The 15,166-nt window shown below is 35.5% G+C and overlaps 1 protein-coding gene across 16 annotated transcripts in view; it reads left to right on the top strand.

Moving 5' to 3' along the window:
* The window catches only part of TMEM232 (transmembrane protein 232), a 332,087-nt gene that overhangs the window by 103,888 nt on the left and 213,033 nt on the right, over positions 1-15,166 (top strand). For all 16 annotated transcript variants that reach the window (XR_013532558.1, XM_078365853.1, XM_054252071.2 and 13 more), the window contains 2 exons: positions 1,327-1,493; positions 8,329-8,462. Coding sequence is in view for 15 of the 16 variants with exons in the window: in XM_078365853.1 (XP_078221979.1) it covers positions 1,327-1,493; positions 8,329-8,462 (301 nt within the window). In the remaining variant the exon portion in view is untranslated. The remainder of the gene's footprint in view (positions 1-1,326; positions 1,494-8,328; positions 8,463-15,166) is intronic.

A 15,166-nucleotide genomic window follows, 5' to 3' on the forward strand; every position in this document is an offset into this window, starting at 1 on the left:
CAAATGATGCTAAGTTTCTGCAATCAGAAAATAACTGCTGATCTTGGGAGCATACCCAGTGGAGAGGTGGAAGCAGAATTGAGATTGGAGGTAAACAACAGTAAAGGAAACTTTAAGCATGAGGCAAAGATTGTGACCTATTTAAAAAAAAGCTTAGCAGTAAATATTTATGCTGATATGTAAACATGTCAATAGTTAAAACAGAAAAATCAAAGTCAAAATATTAGTATATTGTAGGATAAGGAAAATAGGGATTCAAGATAAAGAAAGGGAATAATATTTGTTGAAAAAGTCATGGTGGATGGAACTGTGACCAAGGGAGAAACGTTTTGGGGACTTATCAGTTAGTACCATTAGCGTACGTCCTGATCAGATGTGGCTGTAGACAGACACAACAGGAATTCTTGTCTAACAGTTCACTTGTATTTATATCTTCGTTAAATTATACAACTTCTTAACTCCTCATGGTGTTTGGCATAGTGACTTATGAAATATTCAGATGATCACAACAAATAAACTTTGAAAGATTATTTGAGTAAAAACCTCAAGTTCTAATATTAGCTTGTTATTGAGGATATACGCCCCAATCTTTCTTTCATATGCAAGAATAAAATCCCCAGTTGTGCCCTCTTACCAACTATCGTAGAGGCTTAGGTACAGCTTTTCCTTTAACAATAGGCTGTTTTCTACTGAAGCTATCAGCAACTCGGTCTCTCCACATAGCTGTCCAGTAGAATGATCATTATTAATTTTTTTATTGTGTGGATGGACTAAACCCCAAAATTTGTCTAAAAGTTTATAGAAAGACCAGCACTGAGATGGTTCCATTAAATATAACATGGTGTTATGTTAAATTACATTGTTGTGGCCTATATTTAAAATATTTATTTTCAAAACTAAATAATAACATCTCGAGAAGGAATAGAACTGGAGAATGTTGGTCTAGAATCAATGACATTGATTTGTTTGTAGATTTACAATGTCAAAGTATCCATTATGAATACAGCATCTATTATAACTTGATTTATTTTCATCTGGAAGCTTCCAAGCATTGTCGAACAGTAACTATATTTAACTGGGCATTCAATGATTATGAAATTGCTGTTCTGAATTATATAAACTCTTGTATATAAATTATTTACCATCTAGTTTTCTATTACACCACCAGGGGGCATACATAACATTATAAATCTTAAATAGAAAACTGAACAGCAGTTTCTGCATCTAAATACTGAATTTAATTATAGTTTAATAGCTAAAAGACAAACGAAACACAATGCAAAATATTAATGAAATATTTCTCCTAAATAATTTTTCTTACAATAGCACTTACTTTCTCTGGAGAATCATATTACAAGTATCCAAACATCTTTTCAAATGTGCAATTCATCCTGAAAGCCTCGGAAATTATAGGTAAAAGAGAACTCCGCTCTGAATCAATTTTTAGCCCTGTGGAAAATGAAAAAAGATATGAGAACACAGATTCTGATATGGTGGGTAATCCGGTATGGTGGGTATATCCTGTTGCATGATACATCAGATATGATTACTATGATTAAATAATGGTGCTTATCAATACAATAGGCATTGAGGAATGATGAGTTTAGCTGTGGGAGAGGGGTGAACAGCAAAGACATGAATTTCATGCAACCATATGCACGTTTCCTGGACAGTAGTTAATAGGGTGAGTAGTGAGGTATCACTGTGTACCACTAGTACTTTAAATAGAGTAATGCCATAATACCTTCTTCTTCATTAGCTCCATCTCACCTACTTAATTAAAAATTGCAACATAATTGAGACTGACTTGTAAATTAACATTTTAAGGTATTATATTTTTATTAAAGGGAAAGTGTGTAAAGGGCAAATTTTTTACAAAGCAAGTATATTACTTTGATGTTTTCATAATTCATATGAAATAACATTTAGTGGCTGGGTGCGATGGCTCACGCCTATAGTCCCAGCACTTTGGGAGGCCTAGGCAGGCAGATCCCCTGAGGTCAAGAGTTCGAGACCAGCCTGACCAACATGGAGAAACCCCATCTCTACTAAAAATACAAAATCAGCAGGACGTGGTGGCACATGTCTGTAATCCTAGCTACTTGGGAGACTGAGGCAGGAGAATCACTTGAACTGGGAGGCAGAGGTTGCAGTGTGTTGAGATGGCACCATTGCACTCCAGCCTGGGCAACAAAAGCAAAACTCTGCCTCAAAAGAGAAAGAAAGAAAGAAGATTTAATATGCTATTAAAATCAACTAAAAATTTTAAAAAATAGTTTAAATTATGAAATAATAATCTTTAGATTATGATAAATCTCTTAATTTCTAACTTAGATATTAGTAACCTTTAAAAAATTGTTCTAATTATATAATTTGTTCGTATATAATAAACTAATTATGTAAACCCAAGTACAGTGAGCCATATGATTGTGCATATACCTTATAGATTAATACACTTCAAAAGACAACTTTTAATTTCTGGGGACAATAATGCCTTTCTTTCCTCACATATTTTTTAAAAAAGAACAGTAAGCATTTCAAAACCTTCTTTTATTTTTTTGTTAAACATATTTATTATTTGGTAGTTTATAAATGGAAAATTTGTTTTTCTAACAATTTCTAAAAAAGGAAAAATACATTTAACATAATGCAAGTTGAAACACCTAAGGAAATTAAAAGAAGATTCCCTTTTTAAATATTATCTGTAACCTTATAATTTTCCCATGCTTCCTGTGAGCCCTTTCTAAAATCAGCTATAAATTAAATATATAAGAAAAAAACATTCAAACACATGTATCTGTAGTCTTTCCAGGCCTAAGAGTTTTCTTTCTGGCATATTACCAGTTCACCATTTATATAACAAGTGACATTTACCAAGTAAATTGAGCCTTCTGGTTATAATTACTAATGAGCACAAATGCCTCATGTGAGAAAGGGATCTGTTTTTAAGTTTAAAAAATGTTTTAAAAGTAAATATATGGTGTAAGATACCGAGCAACAGAAAGAGCACTGGTCATGAAGAGAACAGACCTGCTTATGAAGTGGTTCTGTGATCTAGGAAAGGTCCATCAATCTTGCCAAACTTCCACTTACATATCTTTAAGAAGTCATCATTATTGTCCTATTCATCATCACCATCATGAATCTACCATAACCCTTCTACAGGGTTGTTATAAAGATTGCAAAAAAAGCGTGTGTTTATAAAATTGTTAGATGCCATGCAAACATGAATAAAAATTATTGAAGAATGTATTTAGGACCTCACTTCACCCTTGACAGTGAACTATAATATTTTCATCTAGGGATGCTAGGTATGTTGACATAATGTAGTGATTGGAATGTTTTTCCTTTAAGCAAATAAGAGTCCATGAAATCGTAGCAACGTGAATGCTCTGGTTATGAGGTAGGCAATTGTCAGTGTTGATTCTGATGCTTTTTAAGAATGAATCCATTTTGTCACTCTTGGTGCACACACATAGCAAGCAAATGGAAGCTTACTGCTGTACAGCTCAGCCTGAATTTGAAGGGGCAAAAATGTCAATACATTAAAGGAACATATCAGCTTAGAGTGGGACAAGTCACTAAATCTCTCTGTGCCTTTCTCCACTTTGTAGAACAAAGCTTAGATTCAATCTCTTCTAAATTCTATTTCAGCTCTATCCATGTGATCCTGTAAGGGGATTATAACAGAGTTTTGCCCATCAGGTTTATTGCCCTTCTTTTTCTCCTCCTCTTATCTCACAATATAAAGACTATAAATATAGGATGGCATAGCCACAGTGCTGCTTAAATTGCTGATTTGGCTAATCAGCACTCAGTCAGCACTTGACAGCACGTCTTAAAGTTCCCCAGTTTCAGCCCAATTTCTCCAGTACAGCTAGCCTTTCCAGTTCAGTTGAGTATTTACTCATTCAATACCCATATCTGTCACCTGGGAAAGGAAAGAGGGAAAAAGATGTGAAAATGATAGAAATGGCAGTATAAAAGACAGTTGCATCAATCTCTCCTCCTTTCCTCATGATTATTTTAGTATATTATAGCAGAGGATTTGTGAATTTATTCTTATAGCACTTATCATTTGATAATGCTAAAAGTTTCATAGCACCATGCTTTGGCGGCTGTAAAGTATTTGATTTTTAATATTCTTATATGCATTGAAATAGAAGCATAATTACTTAATTTGTTGTCAAAGTGCTACCAAAATTACACTGAAAGTTTTATAGGATATTATGATACATTAGGATACATACCATATGAGCATAGGTTCCAGTTAAGAATAGGAAATTTCCTTTCCTCTGCTGTTGGACCCCACTTCTCTTTTTAATGCCTTTTTAAGTGATCCAGACACAGGGTTTCCATTGACTTTGACAAATGGTACACTTAATTAGCTCTTTTGGGGCGGGCATGGTGGCTCACGCCTATAATCTCAGCACTTTGGGAGGCCGAGGCAGGTGGATCACGAGGTCAAGAGATCGAGACCATCCTGGTCAACAAGGTGAAACCCCGTCTCTACTAAAAATACAAAAATTAGCTGGGCATGGTGGTGCTACTCGGGAGGCTGAGGCAGAATTGCTTGAACCCAGGAGACGGAGACTGCAGTGAGCCGAGATCGTGCCATTGCACTCCAGTCTGGGTAACAACAGCGAAACTCTGTCTCAAAAAAAAAAAAAAAAAAAAAAAAATTAGCTCTTTTAGCAAAGCCAGAATGCTGAACTGAGTTTTCCATTCTGTCCTTTGCTCACAAGCAAAGCTGAATTTTCTAAGCACAGTTGCCACATAGTAGTAATAACGGTTCTTTGGAGCAGGTAGACTTAAACCCAGCTTCAATGCAGTAGGCCTTTTCTTAAATGGTTTCATCTGTTCTAAAGTACAAACAGTTCTCTGAAAACTAGCAAACAGAGTTTACATTCTAGTATGATTAGCAATCTCATCCTCTAACACTTTAAGTGTTAGAGGCATTACCTAAATTTGGGACATTTTGTGGTATCCTGTAATTAGGAATTATTAGACTGAGACATAAATTCCTTAAAATTAGGAGCATTATTCTATGATTCACGTCATATTATCCAGGTAACACTGTGTACTGAGAGATCCTTTCATGGCAATGTCAACCATCCCCAGAATGACTGAAAACTAAAACTACATGAAACCCAGAAAGCTGTCCTTGAGCAGCCAAAATAGAGCCCATGCTTCAAAGCTCATTTCTGTTATAAAAGAGAGCCTAGTCAGACACTCAGAATTTATGTACTTAAATTTGCATAAAATTTGAGCTGGTGGTGTTATCTGAATTTTCAGCCAGCAGTAGATTAACAACACTTTTGTAGGTGGGCTTCTTAAAGTAGGCATCATTCCAGCTACAACTGACAGCCCAAAGCTGAACAGCAAGAGGGAGATGAAAGAACTGTGGAAAGTGGTTATAAAAGCCAAAGAAGAAAGGAAGGGAGGGGGGTAAGGAGGGAGAAAACAAAGAGAGGGAGGGAGGGAGAGAAAGAAGAAAAAGAGGGAGGGGAGAAAAGTTCTCTGGGAGTCATTTAAGGCAGTGCTCAGTGCTTTTCAAACTGTGGTGAAAGATCTCTCCTAACTTATGTTTAAATTTCCAAACCATCACAGATAATTTTGTAAAATATAGTAACAATAACGAATTACTGGAAACTAAAATAGAAAAGACATAAAAACACAAGCTTTCGTTTATAATGGACTGAATGTATGTAATTATTTTGTCAAATTGTTATGAAAGCTTCTAAATATATATTTTTCATTTTTGGGCTCTCATTAACAGTTTGCAAATGGCAGTTATCTGCCAACCACACCTTGAGCAGGACTGACTTAATGTAAAGGCACAGAACTCCAAGAGAAAGCAACATTGCTCATTCTTGGTCTTCTGCACTAATGATATACGTGATGATTGTATTAAATCACATAATCATCATTATATTAATTCATCCAAATTTAATAAATTTATTTTTTCTTTGGAAAATGTTTCTTGCTAAAAAGTATGCCATGTATGGTAGTTCATGCCTATAACCCCAGCACTTTGGGAGGCCAAGGCAGGTGGATCACCTGAGGTCAGGTGTTTGAGACCAGCCTGAACAAAATGGTGAAACTCAGTCTCTACTAAAAATACAAAAGTTATCTGGGTATGGTGGCGGGCACCTGTAATCTCAGCTACTTGGGAGGCTGAGACAGAAGAATTGCTTGAACCCGAGAGGTGGAGGCTGCAGTGAGCCGAGATCATGCCACTGCACTCCAACCTGGGAACAGAATCTCATAAAAAAAAAAAAAAAAAGAATGCTTGAAATTCATAAAGTTCCTGAGACTAAATAATAAGCCCTACCTATCTGAAAGGGTTTATTATTTGGGGGGGAGGGGTGGGGAGAGAGAGAGAGGAGAGAGAGAGAGAGAGAGAGAGAGAGAGAGAGAGAGAGAGAGAGAGAGAGAGAGAGAGAGAGAGAGAGACAGAGAGAGACAGAGAGGGGGGAGAGAGAGAGAGAGAGAGAAATATATACCACAAGGAACTATGGGATGTCTTCATAAGATTGTGTTAGAAGCAATCTGCTATAGGATTTGGACTTTATTTGGATGATCTTGGGAAGAGTCTAAGGAAGCAAGAATTCTCTCTAAAGGTTTGATTCTGTCAAAAAGTGGGGCAATTCTGTGATTAGGTATTTTGTGAGTGGCCAAGTGACTTTGTTTATATTTGTGCTTAGAAAAAAATTGTCAAGTGGCTTTGTTTATTTATTATGGTCTCAGAGTAATATTGTTTGAAATTGCTGTTTTGTGAGTTTATGTGCAACAGGAGATCAAAATAACCTGGCTGCGAGTATCAGACCCGCTTGTAATAGTATTTCAAATCAGTCCCAGATGTGAGTGGATGCTTTTTAATTTCTCCACAATGTATAAAATTGACATAATGTAAAATTAAAGATAAAACTTAAATCTTGTTCATTGTCTAAATCCTGATTTTTTTCTTACGAAATGCTTTTGAAATTTTCTCTGATGATGGTACATAAATATGTTAATGCCATAATGGTTGACTTAATTGAATTGTTCATATAGTCCTGAAATATCTATGATTAAAATAATATTTATTGTAAATTAACCAGTCAAGTCATTCCAAGGTTTTAAAACATATTTATTTACCTATTTATTTAAAATAAGTTTCCAATCTGAGGACTGTTAGGCATCCAGGCTGAGACAACTAGAGCAATTTGAGAAAAGAATTATTTATATGGGTTTGAGTTTTGAGATAGACTCTCTACCACAAAGCAGAAAATTGAGTTATATGTGGATTTATTGAAGTCAGTATGTCTCAGACTGATGCTTTACATAGTTTTAGAATAGAGCTTTTCTATGGTGTATTCTAACACTCTAAACACCGAATTGTTTTCATTTGCTCTTCTGAATTATTGTTCCCCAGAGTCAGTAGCCTTGTGCAGACATTGTCTTCCTCAAGCCTTTATCTCCAGAATCTAACAGCGTTCCTGGGATAAAGTAGATAAACATACATCTCTAAGACGTAACTAAACATTATATTAGAAACTTAAAGTATCTTAGCTTAAAATTTATGTATGAACTTCTAGTCTTCTATCTGAAGACTACTCAACATAAAAATTTAATAAATATGAATGATGAAGCCCTTTAGATTCTGTTTCATTTTAACATAAAATCACAAAGTATCAACTAAATTAACAATTCAAGTACTTATTACAGAATGTGTATTTGAAACTTCACTGCTGGCAAAAATTCAGAGAATGCTATGTCATCATTTTCTACCAATTACTTTAGTAGACCAATTAAACATATAAAAGTGTTGGGAAGCACTCTAAGAAAAAAACTAAACAACAGCTTATTTGTTATCTGAATTTTTAGGCTATAAGACATTGATGATGTCTTGCTAGGCGTATATTTTGGTCCTTAAAGTAGAAATTCACATTTTAAAACATACTTTGCTGTTAGAGTTTTGTTCAAACTTTCCCAATTCCTTCTTTCTCAAGTGTCAGGGAGAACTAAGTCACATGGAATCTATGAACCACAATTGTGTCAAATAGCTATCCCTTATGGGATGCAGAATTTTTGCCATATTGTAGGGCTGATATCATTGAACACAAGAGAGCCATGTGAAAATATATACATTAGGTTCAGGTTAACGGTATATACTTCAGAAATATATTTATGTAAATTGCTCCACTTGGTGAAATATAAAGAGTAAGAGAATATGCATTTTCATTTGTATATTTAAAATTTATTTTCATGTTTGTTCAAGTCAAAGAACTCTTTCTCACATATATTTTTATATTTTAATTCCTGAAACATTTGCAATTTAATCAGGGAGGATATGAAATTAACCACCTGCTCTGGCACTGTGTTGCTGCTTGGTCTTGTGTTCAGAAAAACAGTCCTCAGTTGAATAACGTGCTTGAACATCTCATCTTCCATAAAACACAGCTTCAAAAGAAATGCTGGTAAGAGTGATCCTATAAATCCAAAGTAGCTCATGGAGAAATCTTTGTGCTTAAATGTTAAATAACCTTTGTACCTAAATGTTAATCACACCTCGGTTGACTATGAAACAAATTTATAATCTCGGTTCCAAAGGCAATGGCAATTTACATGTTTAGTATTAATTCATTTCATCAATACATTGTTTCTCTCTTTTTCTGTTTTGCTAGATGTGCATGCATGCACTGCATAGTTTATTTTGTTAAATGCAATTTTTTTATTGACAAGAAGTTTATTCCTGCATTGCAAATAGCCTTTATATTCCAAATGGTTAAACAAAAGCAGTGAAGTACAATATATTATTGGAGAAAATATACTGATATTGTATTTATGCCTTATTATAATGTATAACAAAATATACTGATTTTATATTTTGTAATATGTTACAATATTTTGATACTTTTATATTATATTTTTTAGATGTTTATATTTTAAAAATATATATTATAAAAATTTATATTTTATGTATTTTTTATACTTTTATATTTTGTTATACATTACAATCTTATATTGTAATGTATAAGAAAATATACTGATATTGTATTTATGCCTTATTTTAACGTATAACAGAACTGCATCTTTAAAAAAATTTTTTTGTTTTCACTCTATCACCCAGGCTGGAATGCAGTGTAGTGATCTTGGCTTACTGCAACCTCCATCCCCTGGCTCAAGTGATCCTCCCAGCTCACCCTCCCAAGTAGCTGGGACCACAGGTGTACACCAACATGCCAGCTATTTTTGTTTTGTTTTTTTTTTAGTAGAAACAAGGTCTTGCCATGTTGCCTAGGCTGGTCTCCAACTCCTGAGCCCAAGTGATCTGCCCACCTAGGCCTCCCAAAGTGCTGGGATTAAAGGTGTGAGTCACTGCACCCAGACAAAAATAAATCTTGACTTATAAATATTAGTTTTCTCCTGTACATACGTTAATTTAGGATGAGAAAATGAAGAATCATAGTTTTGACATGAGTTCAGTGGAGGAAAAACTTTTAAAGTTGACAAATAATAATTGTATATATTTATGGGGTAAAATGTGATGTTAGGATATATGTGTAACTTGTGGAATGAGTAAATCAAGCTTATTAAAATATCCATCACTTCACATCCTTATCATTTTTCGGTGGTAAGAGCAATTAAAATTTACTCTATTAGCAATTTTGAAATATACTTTTTTTCTTTACCATAGTCACAATGCTGTACAATAGATTACTAGATCTCATTCTTCCGGTCTAACTGAAACTTTGAACTCTTTGTTGACATCTCTTCTTTTTCCCTTCTTCCCCACTCTCCATCCCAAGTCTTATACCATTCTATGCTCTAGTTCTACAAGTTTGGCTTTTTTATATTCCATGTACAAGTGAGATTATACAGTATTTATCTTTCTATTCTACGCTTATTTCATTTAGCATAATGCTTCCATGCCCATTCATGTTTTTATAAATGACAGAAGTTTCTTCTTTTTAAAGACTGGATAGTATTCCATTGTGTATAGATATCATACTTTCTTTATCCACTTATCAATCAATGAGCACTTAGGTTGATTACATATCTTGACTATTATGAATAATGCTGCAATCAACATGGAAATTCAGTTATATGTTCAACACATTGATTTCACTTTTTTGGGATATATATGTAGAAGTGGAATTGTTAGATCATACGGTAGTTTTATTTTCAATTTTTGAGGAATCTCCATACTGTATTTACATCAATAATGTGAAAGGATCCCTTTTTCTCAACATCCTCATCAACATCTCTTATCTTTCATATTTTAGATAATAGACATTCTAACAGGTGTGAGTTGGTATCTTGGTTTTAATTTGCATTTTTCTTATGATTAGTGATGTTTGGCACATTTTCATCTATCTGTTGACCATTAGTATTCTTTTTCTGAGAAATGTCTGTTCAGGTCCTTTACCCATTTTTTTATTGGTATATTTGTTTTCTTGTTACTGAGTTGTCTCAGTTCCTTCTATATTTTAGATATTAGCCCTTTACCAAATGTATGGTTTGCACATATTTTTTCCAAATATGTGGGTTGTCTCTTTACTTTGTTAATGTTTCATTTTATAATTCAAGTAGTCTTTAATTCATTTTGAGTTAACTTTTCTGAATAGTGTGAGAGAAGAGGCTAATTTAATTCTTCTGCATGTGGATTTTCACTTCTTTCAATACCACTTATTGAAGAGATTATTTTATCCCTATTGTGTATTCTTGATAACTGTCAAAAATCAATTGACCATAAATGCTTAAATTCACATCCGGTCTTTCTATTCTGTGCCTTTGGCAAATGTCTCTGTATGCTATTGCCATGCTGTTTTAATTACTATAGCTTGTAATACACTTTAAAATCTAGTATTGTGATGTTTCCAGCTTTTTTCTTTTTTCTCATAATTGCTTTGGTTAAGAGACTTTTGTGGTTTGATACAAATTTTAATTTTCTTTCTGCTTCTGTGAAGAATAATATTAAAATTTTGATATGAATTGCTTTGAACCTGTAAATCACTTATTTTTCTTATCCATGAACATGGAATATCTTCCCATTTATTTGTTTAGGCTTTAATTTTTTCATTATTTTATATTTTTCAGTGTACAGATTTTTCACTTCCTTGGTTCAGTTTTTTCTTAAGTATTTTATTTTTTAATTTTTAAAAAATTTTTTATTGCATTTTAGGTTTTGGGGTACATGTGCAGATCATGCAAGATAGTTGCATAGGTACACACATGGCAGAGTGTTTTGCTGCCATCTTCCCTTTCACCCACGCTTGGAATTTCTCCCCAGGCTATCCTTCCCCCCTTTCCCCGCCACTGTCCCTCCCCTATTCCCCCCAGTAGACCCCAGTGTGTAGTACTCCCTTCCCTGTGTCCATGTGTTCTCTTTTTTCATCACTCGCCTATGAGCGAGAATATGCAGTTTTTCATTTTCTGTTCTTGTGTCAGTTTGCTGAGAATGATGTTCTCCAAATTCATCCATGTCCCTACAAAGGACACAAACTCATCCTTTTTGATTGCTGCATAATATTCCATGGTGTATATGTGCCACATTTTCCCAATCCAGTCTATCGTGGATGGGCATTTTGGTTGGTTCCAGGTCTTTGCTATTGTAAACAGTGCTGCAATGAACATTCATGTGCATGTGTCCTTATAGTAGAATTACTTATAGTTTTTTGGATATATACCCAGTAATGGGACTGCTGGATCAAATGGAATTTCTATTTCTAAGGCCTTGAGGAATCGCCACACTGTCTTCCACAATGGTTGAACTAAATTACGTTCCCACCAACAGTGTAAAAGTGTTCCTATTCCTCCACATCCTCTTCAGCATCTGTTGTCTCCAGATTTTTTAATGATCGCCATTCTAACTGGCGTGAGATGGTATCTGAATGTGGTTTTGATTTGCATCTCTCTGATGACCAGTGATGATGAGCATTTTTTCATATGATTGTTGGCCTCATATATGTCTTCTTTCGTAAAGTGTCTGTTCATATCCTTTGCCCAATTTTGAATGGGCTTGTTTGTTTTTTTCCTATAAATCTGTTTGAGTTCTTTGTAAATTCTGGATATCAGCCCTTTGTCAGATGGGTAAACTGCAAAAATGTTTTCCCATTCTGTTGGTTGCTGATTCACTCTAGTGACTGTTTCTTTTGCCGTGCAGAAGCTGTGGAGTTTGATTAGGTCCCATTTGTCTATTTTGGCTTTTGTTGCCAATGCTTTTGGTGTTTTGGTCATGAAGTCCTTGCCTACTCCTATGTCCTGGTTGGTTTTGCCTAGATTTCCTTCTAGGGTTTTTATGGTGCCAGGTCTTATGTTTAAGTGTGATGCCCCCCACTGTGTTCTTTTTGCTTAGAATTGACTTGGCTATGCAGGCTCTCTTTTGGTTCCATATGAAGTTCATGGTGGTTTTTTCCAGTTCTGTGAAGAAAGTCAATGGTAGCTTGATGGGGATAGTGTTGATTCTGTAAATTACTTTGGGCAGTATAGCCATTTTCACGATATTGATTCTTCCTAACCATGAACATGGAATGTTTCTCCATCTGTTTGTGTCCTATCTTATTTCGTTGAGCAGTGGTTTGTAGTGTTCCTTGAAGAGATCTCTACGTTCCTTGTGAGTTGTATTCCTAGGTATTTTATTGTTTTTGTAGCAATTGTGAATGGCAGTTTGTTCTTGATTTGGCTCTCTTTCAGTCTGTTATTGGTGTATAGGAATGCTTGTGATTTTTGCACATTGATTTTGTATCCTGAGACTTTGCTGAAGTTGCTTATCAGTTTCAGGACTTTTTGGGCTGAGGCGATGGGGTCTTCTAGGTATACTATCATGTCGTCTGCAAATAGAGACAATTTGGCTTCCTCCTTTCCTATTTGAATACCCTTTATTTCTTTTTCTTGCCTGATTGCTCTGGCTAGAACTTCCAGTACTATATTGAATAGGAGTGGTGAAAGAGGGCATCCTAGTCTAGTGCCAGATTTCAAAGGGAATGCTTCCAGTGTTTGCCCATTCAGTATGATCTTGGCTGTTGGTTTGTCGTAAATAGCTCTTATTACTTTGAGATACGTTCCATCAATACCAAGTTTATTGAGGGTTTTTAGCGTAAAGGGCTGTTGAATTTTGTCAAATGCCTTCTCTGCATCAATTGAGATAATCATGTGGTTTTTGTTTTTGGTTCTGTTTATGTGGTGAATTATGTTTATAGACTTGCGTATGTTGAACCAGCCTTGCATCCCTGGGATGAATCCTACTTGATCATGATGGGTACGTGTTTTGATGTGCTGTTGCAATTGGCTTGTGAGTATTTTATTGAAGATTTTTGCATCTATGTTCATCATGGATATTGGCCTGAAGTTTTATTTTCTTGTTGAGTCTCTGCCAGGTTTTGGTATCAGGATGATGTTGGTCTCATACAATGATTTGGGAAGGATTCCCTCTTTTTGGATTATTTGGAATAGTTTTAGAAGGAATGGTACCAGCTCCTCCTTGTGTTTCTGGTAGAATTTGGCTGTGAATCCATGTGGACCTGGGCTTTTTTTGTGTGGTAGGCTCTTAATTGCTGCCTTGACTTCAGACTTTGTTATTGGTCTGTTCATAGTTTCGGCTTCCTCCTGGTTTAGGCTTGGGAGGACACAGGTGTCCAGGAATTTATCTATTTCTTCCAGGTTTACTAGTTTATGTGCATAGAATTGTTTGTAATATTCTCTGATGATGGTTTGAATTTCTGTGGAATCTGTGATAATTTCCCCTTTATCATTTTTTATTGCATCTATTTGGTTGTTCTCTCTTTTCTTTTTTATCAGTCTGGCTAGTGGTCTGTCTATTTTTTTTTTTTTTTTTTTGAGACGGAGTTTCGCTCTTGTTAACCCAGGCTGAAGTGCAATGGCGCAATCTTGGCTCACCGCAACCTCTGCCTCCTGGGCTCAGGCAATTCTCCTGCCTCAGCCTCCCGAGTAGCTGATTACAGGCACGCGCCACCATGCCCAGCTAATTTTTTGTATTTTTAGTAGAGACGGGGTTTCACCATGTTGACCTGGATGGTCTCAATCTCTTGACCTTTGATCCACCCGCCTCGGCCTCCCAAAGTGCTGGGATTACAGGCTTGAGCCACCGCGCCCGGCCATGGTCTATTTTGTTGATCTTTTCAAAAAACCAGCTTTTGGATTTATTGATTTTTTGAAGGGTTTTTCCTGTCTCTGTCTCCTTCAGTTCTGCTCTGATCTTAGTTATTTCTTGTCTTCTGCTATGTTTTGAGGTTTTTTGATCTTGCTCCTCTAGCTCTTTCAATTTTGATGACAGGGTGTCAATTTTGGATCTCTCCACTCTTCTCATGTGGGCACTTATTGCTTATATTTTCCTCTGGAGACTGCTTTAAATGAGTCCCAGAGATTCTGGTATGTTGTGTCTTCATTCTCGTTGGCTTCGAAGAACTTCTTTATTTCTGCCTTCATTTAATTATTTATCCATTCAATGTTCAAGAGCAAGTTGTTCAGTTTCCATGAAACTGTGCAGTTCTGAGTTAGTTTCTGAATTCTTAGTTCTAACTTGATTGCACTATGGTCTGAGAGACTGTCTGTTATTATGTCAGTTGCTTTGCATTTGCTGAGGAGTGCTTTACTTCCAATTATGTGGTCAATTTTAGAGTAGGTGTGATGTGGTGCTGAGAAGTATGTATATTCTGTGGATTTGGGGTGGAGAGTTCTGTAAATGTCTATCAGGTTTGCTTGTTCCAGGTCTGAGTTCAAGTCCTGGATTTCCTTGTTAATTTTCTGTCTGGTTGATCTGTCTAATATTGACAGTGGAGTGTTAAAGTCTCCCACTATTATTGTGTGGGAGTCTAAGTCTCTTTGTAGATCATTAAGAACTTGCCTTATATATCTGGGTGCTCCTGTATTGGGTCCATATATGCTTAGGATCGTTAGCTCTTCTTGTATGGATCCTTTTACCATTATGTAATGGCCTTCTTTGTCTCTTTTGATCTTTGTTGCTTTAAAGTCTATTTTATCAGAGACGAGAATTGCAACTCCTGCTTTTTTTTTGCTGTCCATTTGCTTGGTAAATCTTACTCCATTTCTTTATTTTGAGCCTTTGTGTATCCTTGCCTGTGAGATGGTTTTCCTGGATATAGCACACTGATGGGTTTTGGCTTTTTATCCAATTTGCCAGTCTGTGTCTTTTGATTGG

This window comes from Callithrix jacchus, chromosome 2, assembly GCF_049354715.1.
Source record: "Callithrix jacchus isolate 240 chromosome 2, calJac240_pri, whole genome shotgun sequence".
Classification (NCBI taxonomy): Eukaryota; Metazoa; Chordata; class Mammalia; order Primates; family Cebidae; genus Callithrix; species Callithrix jacchus.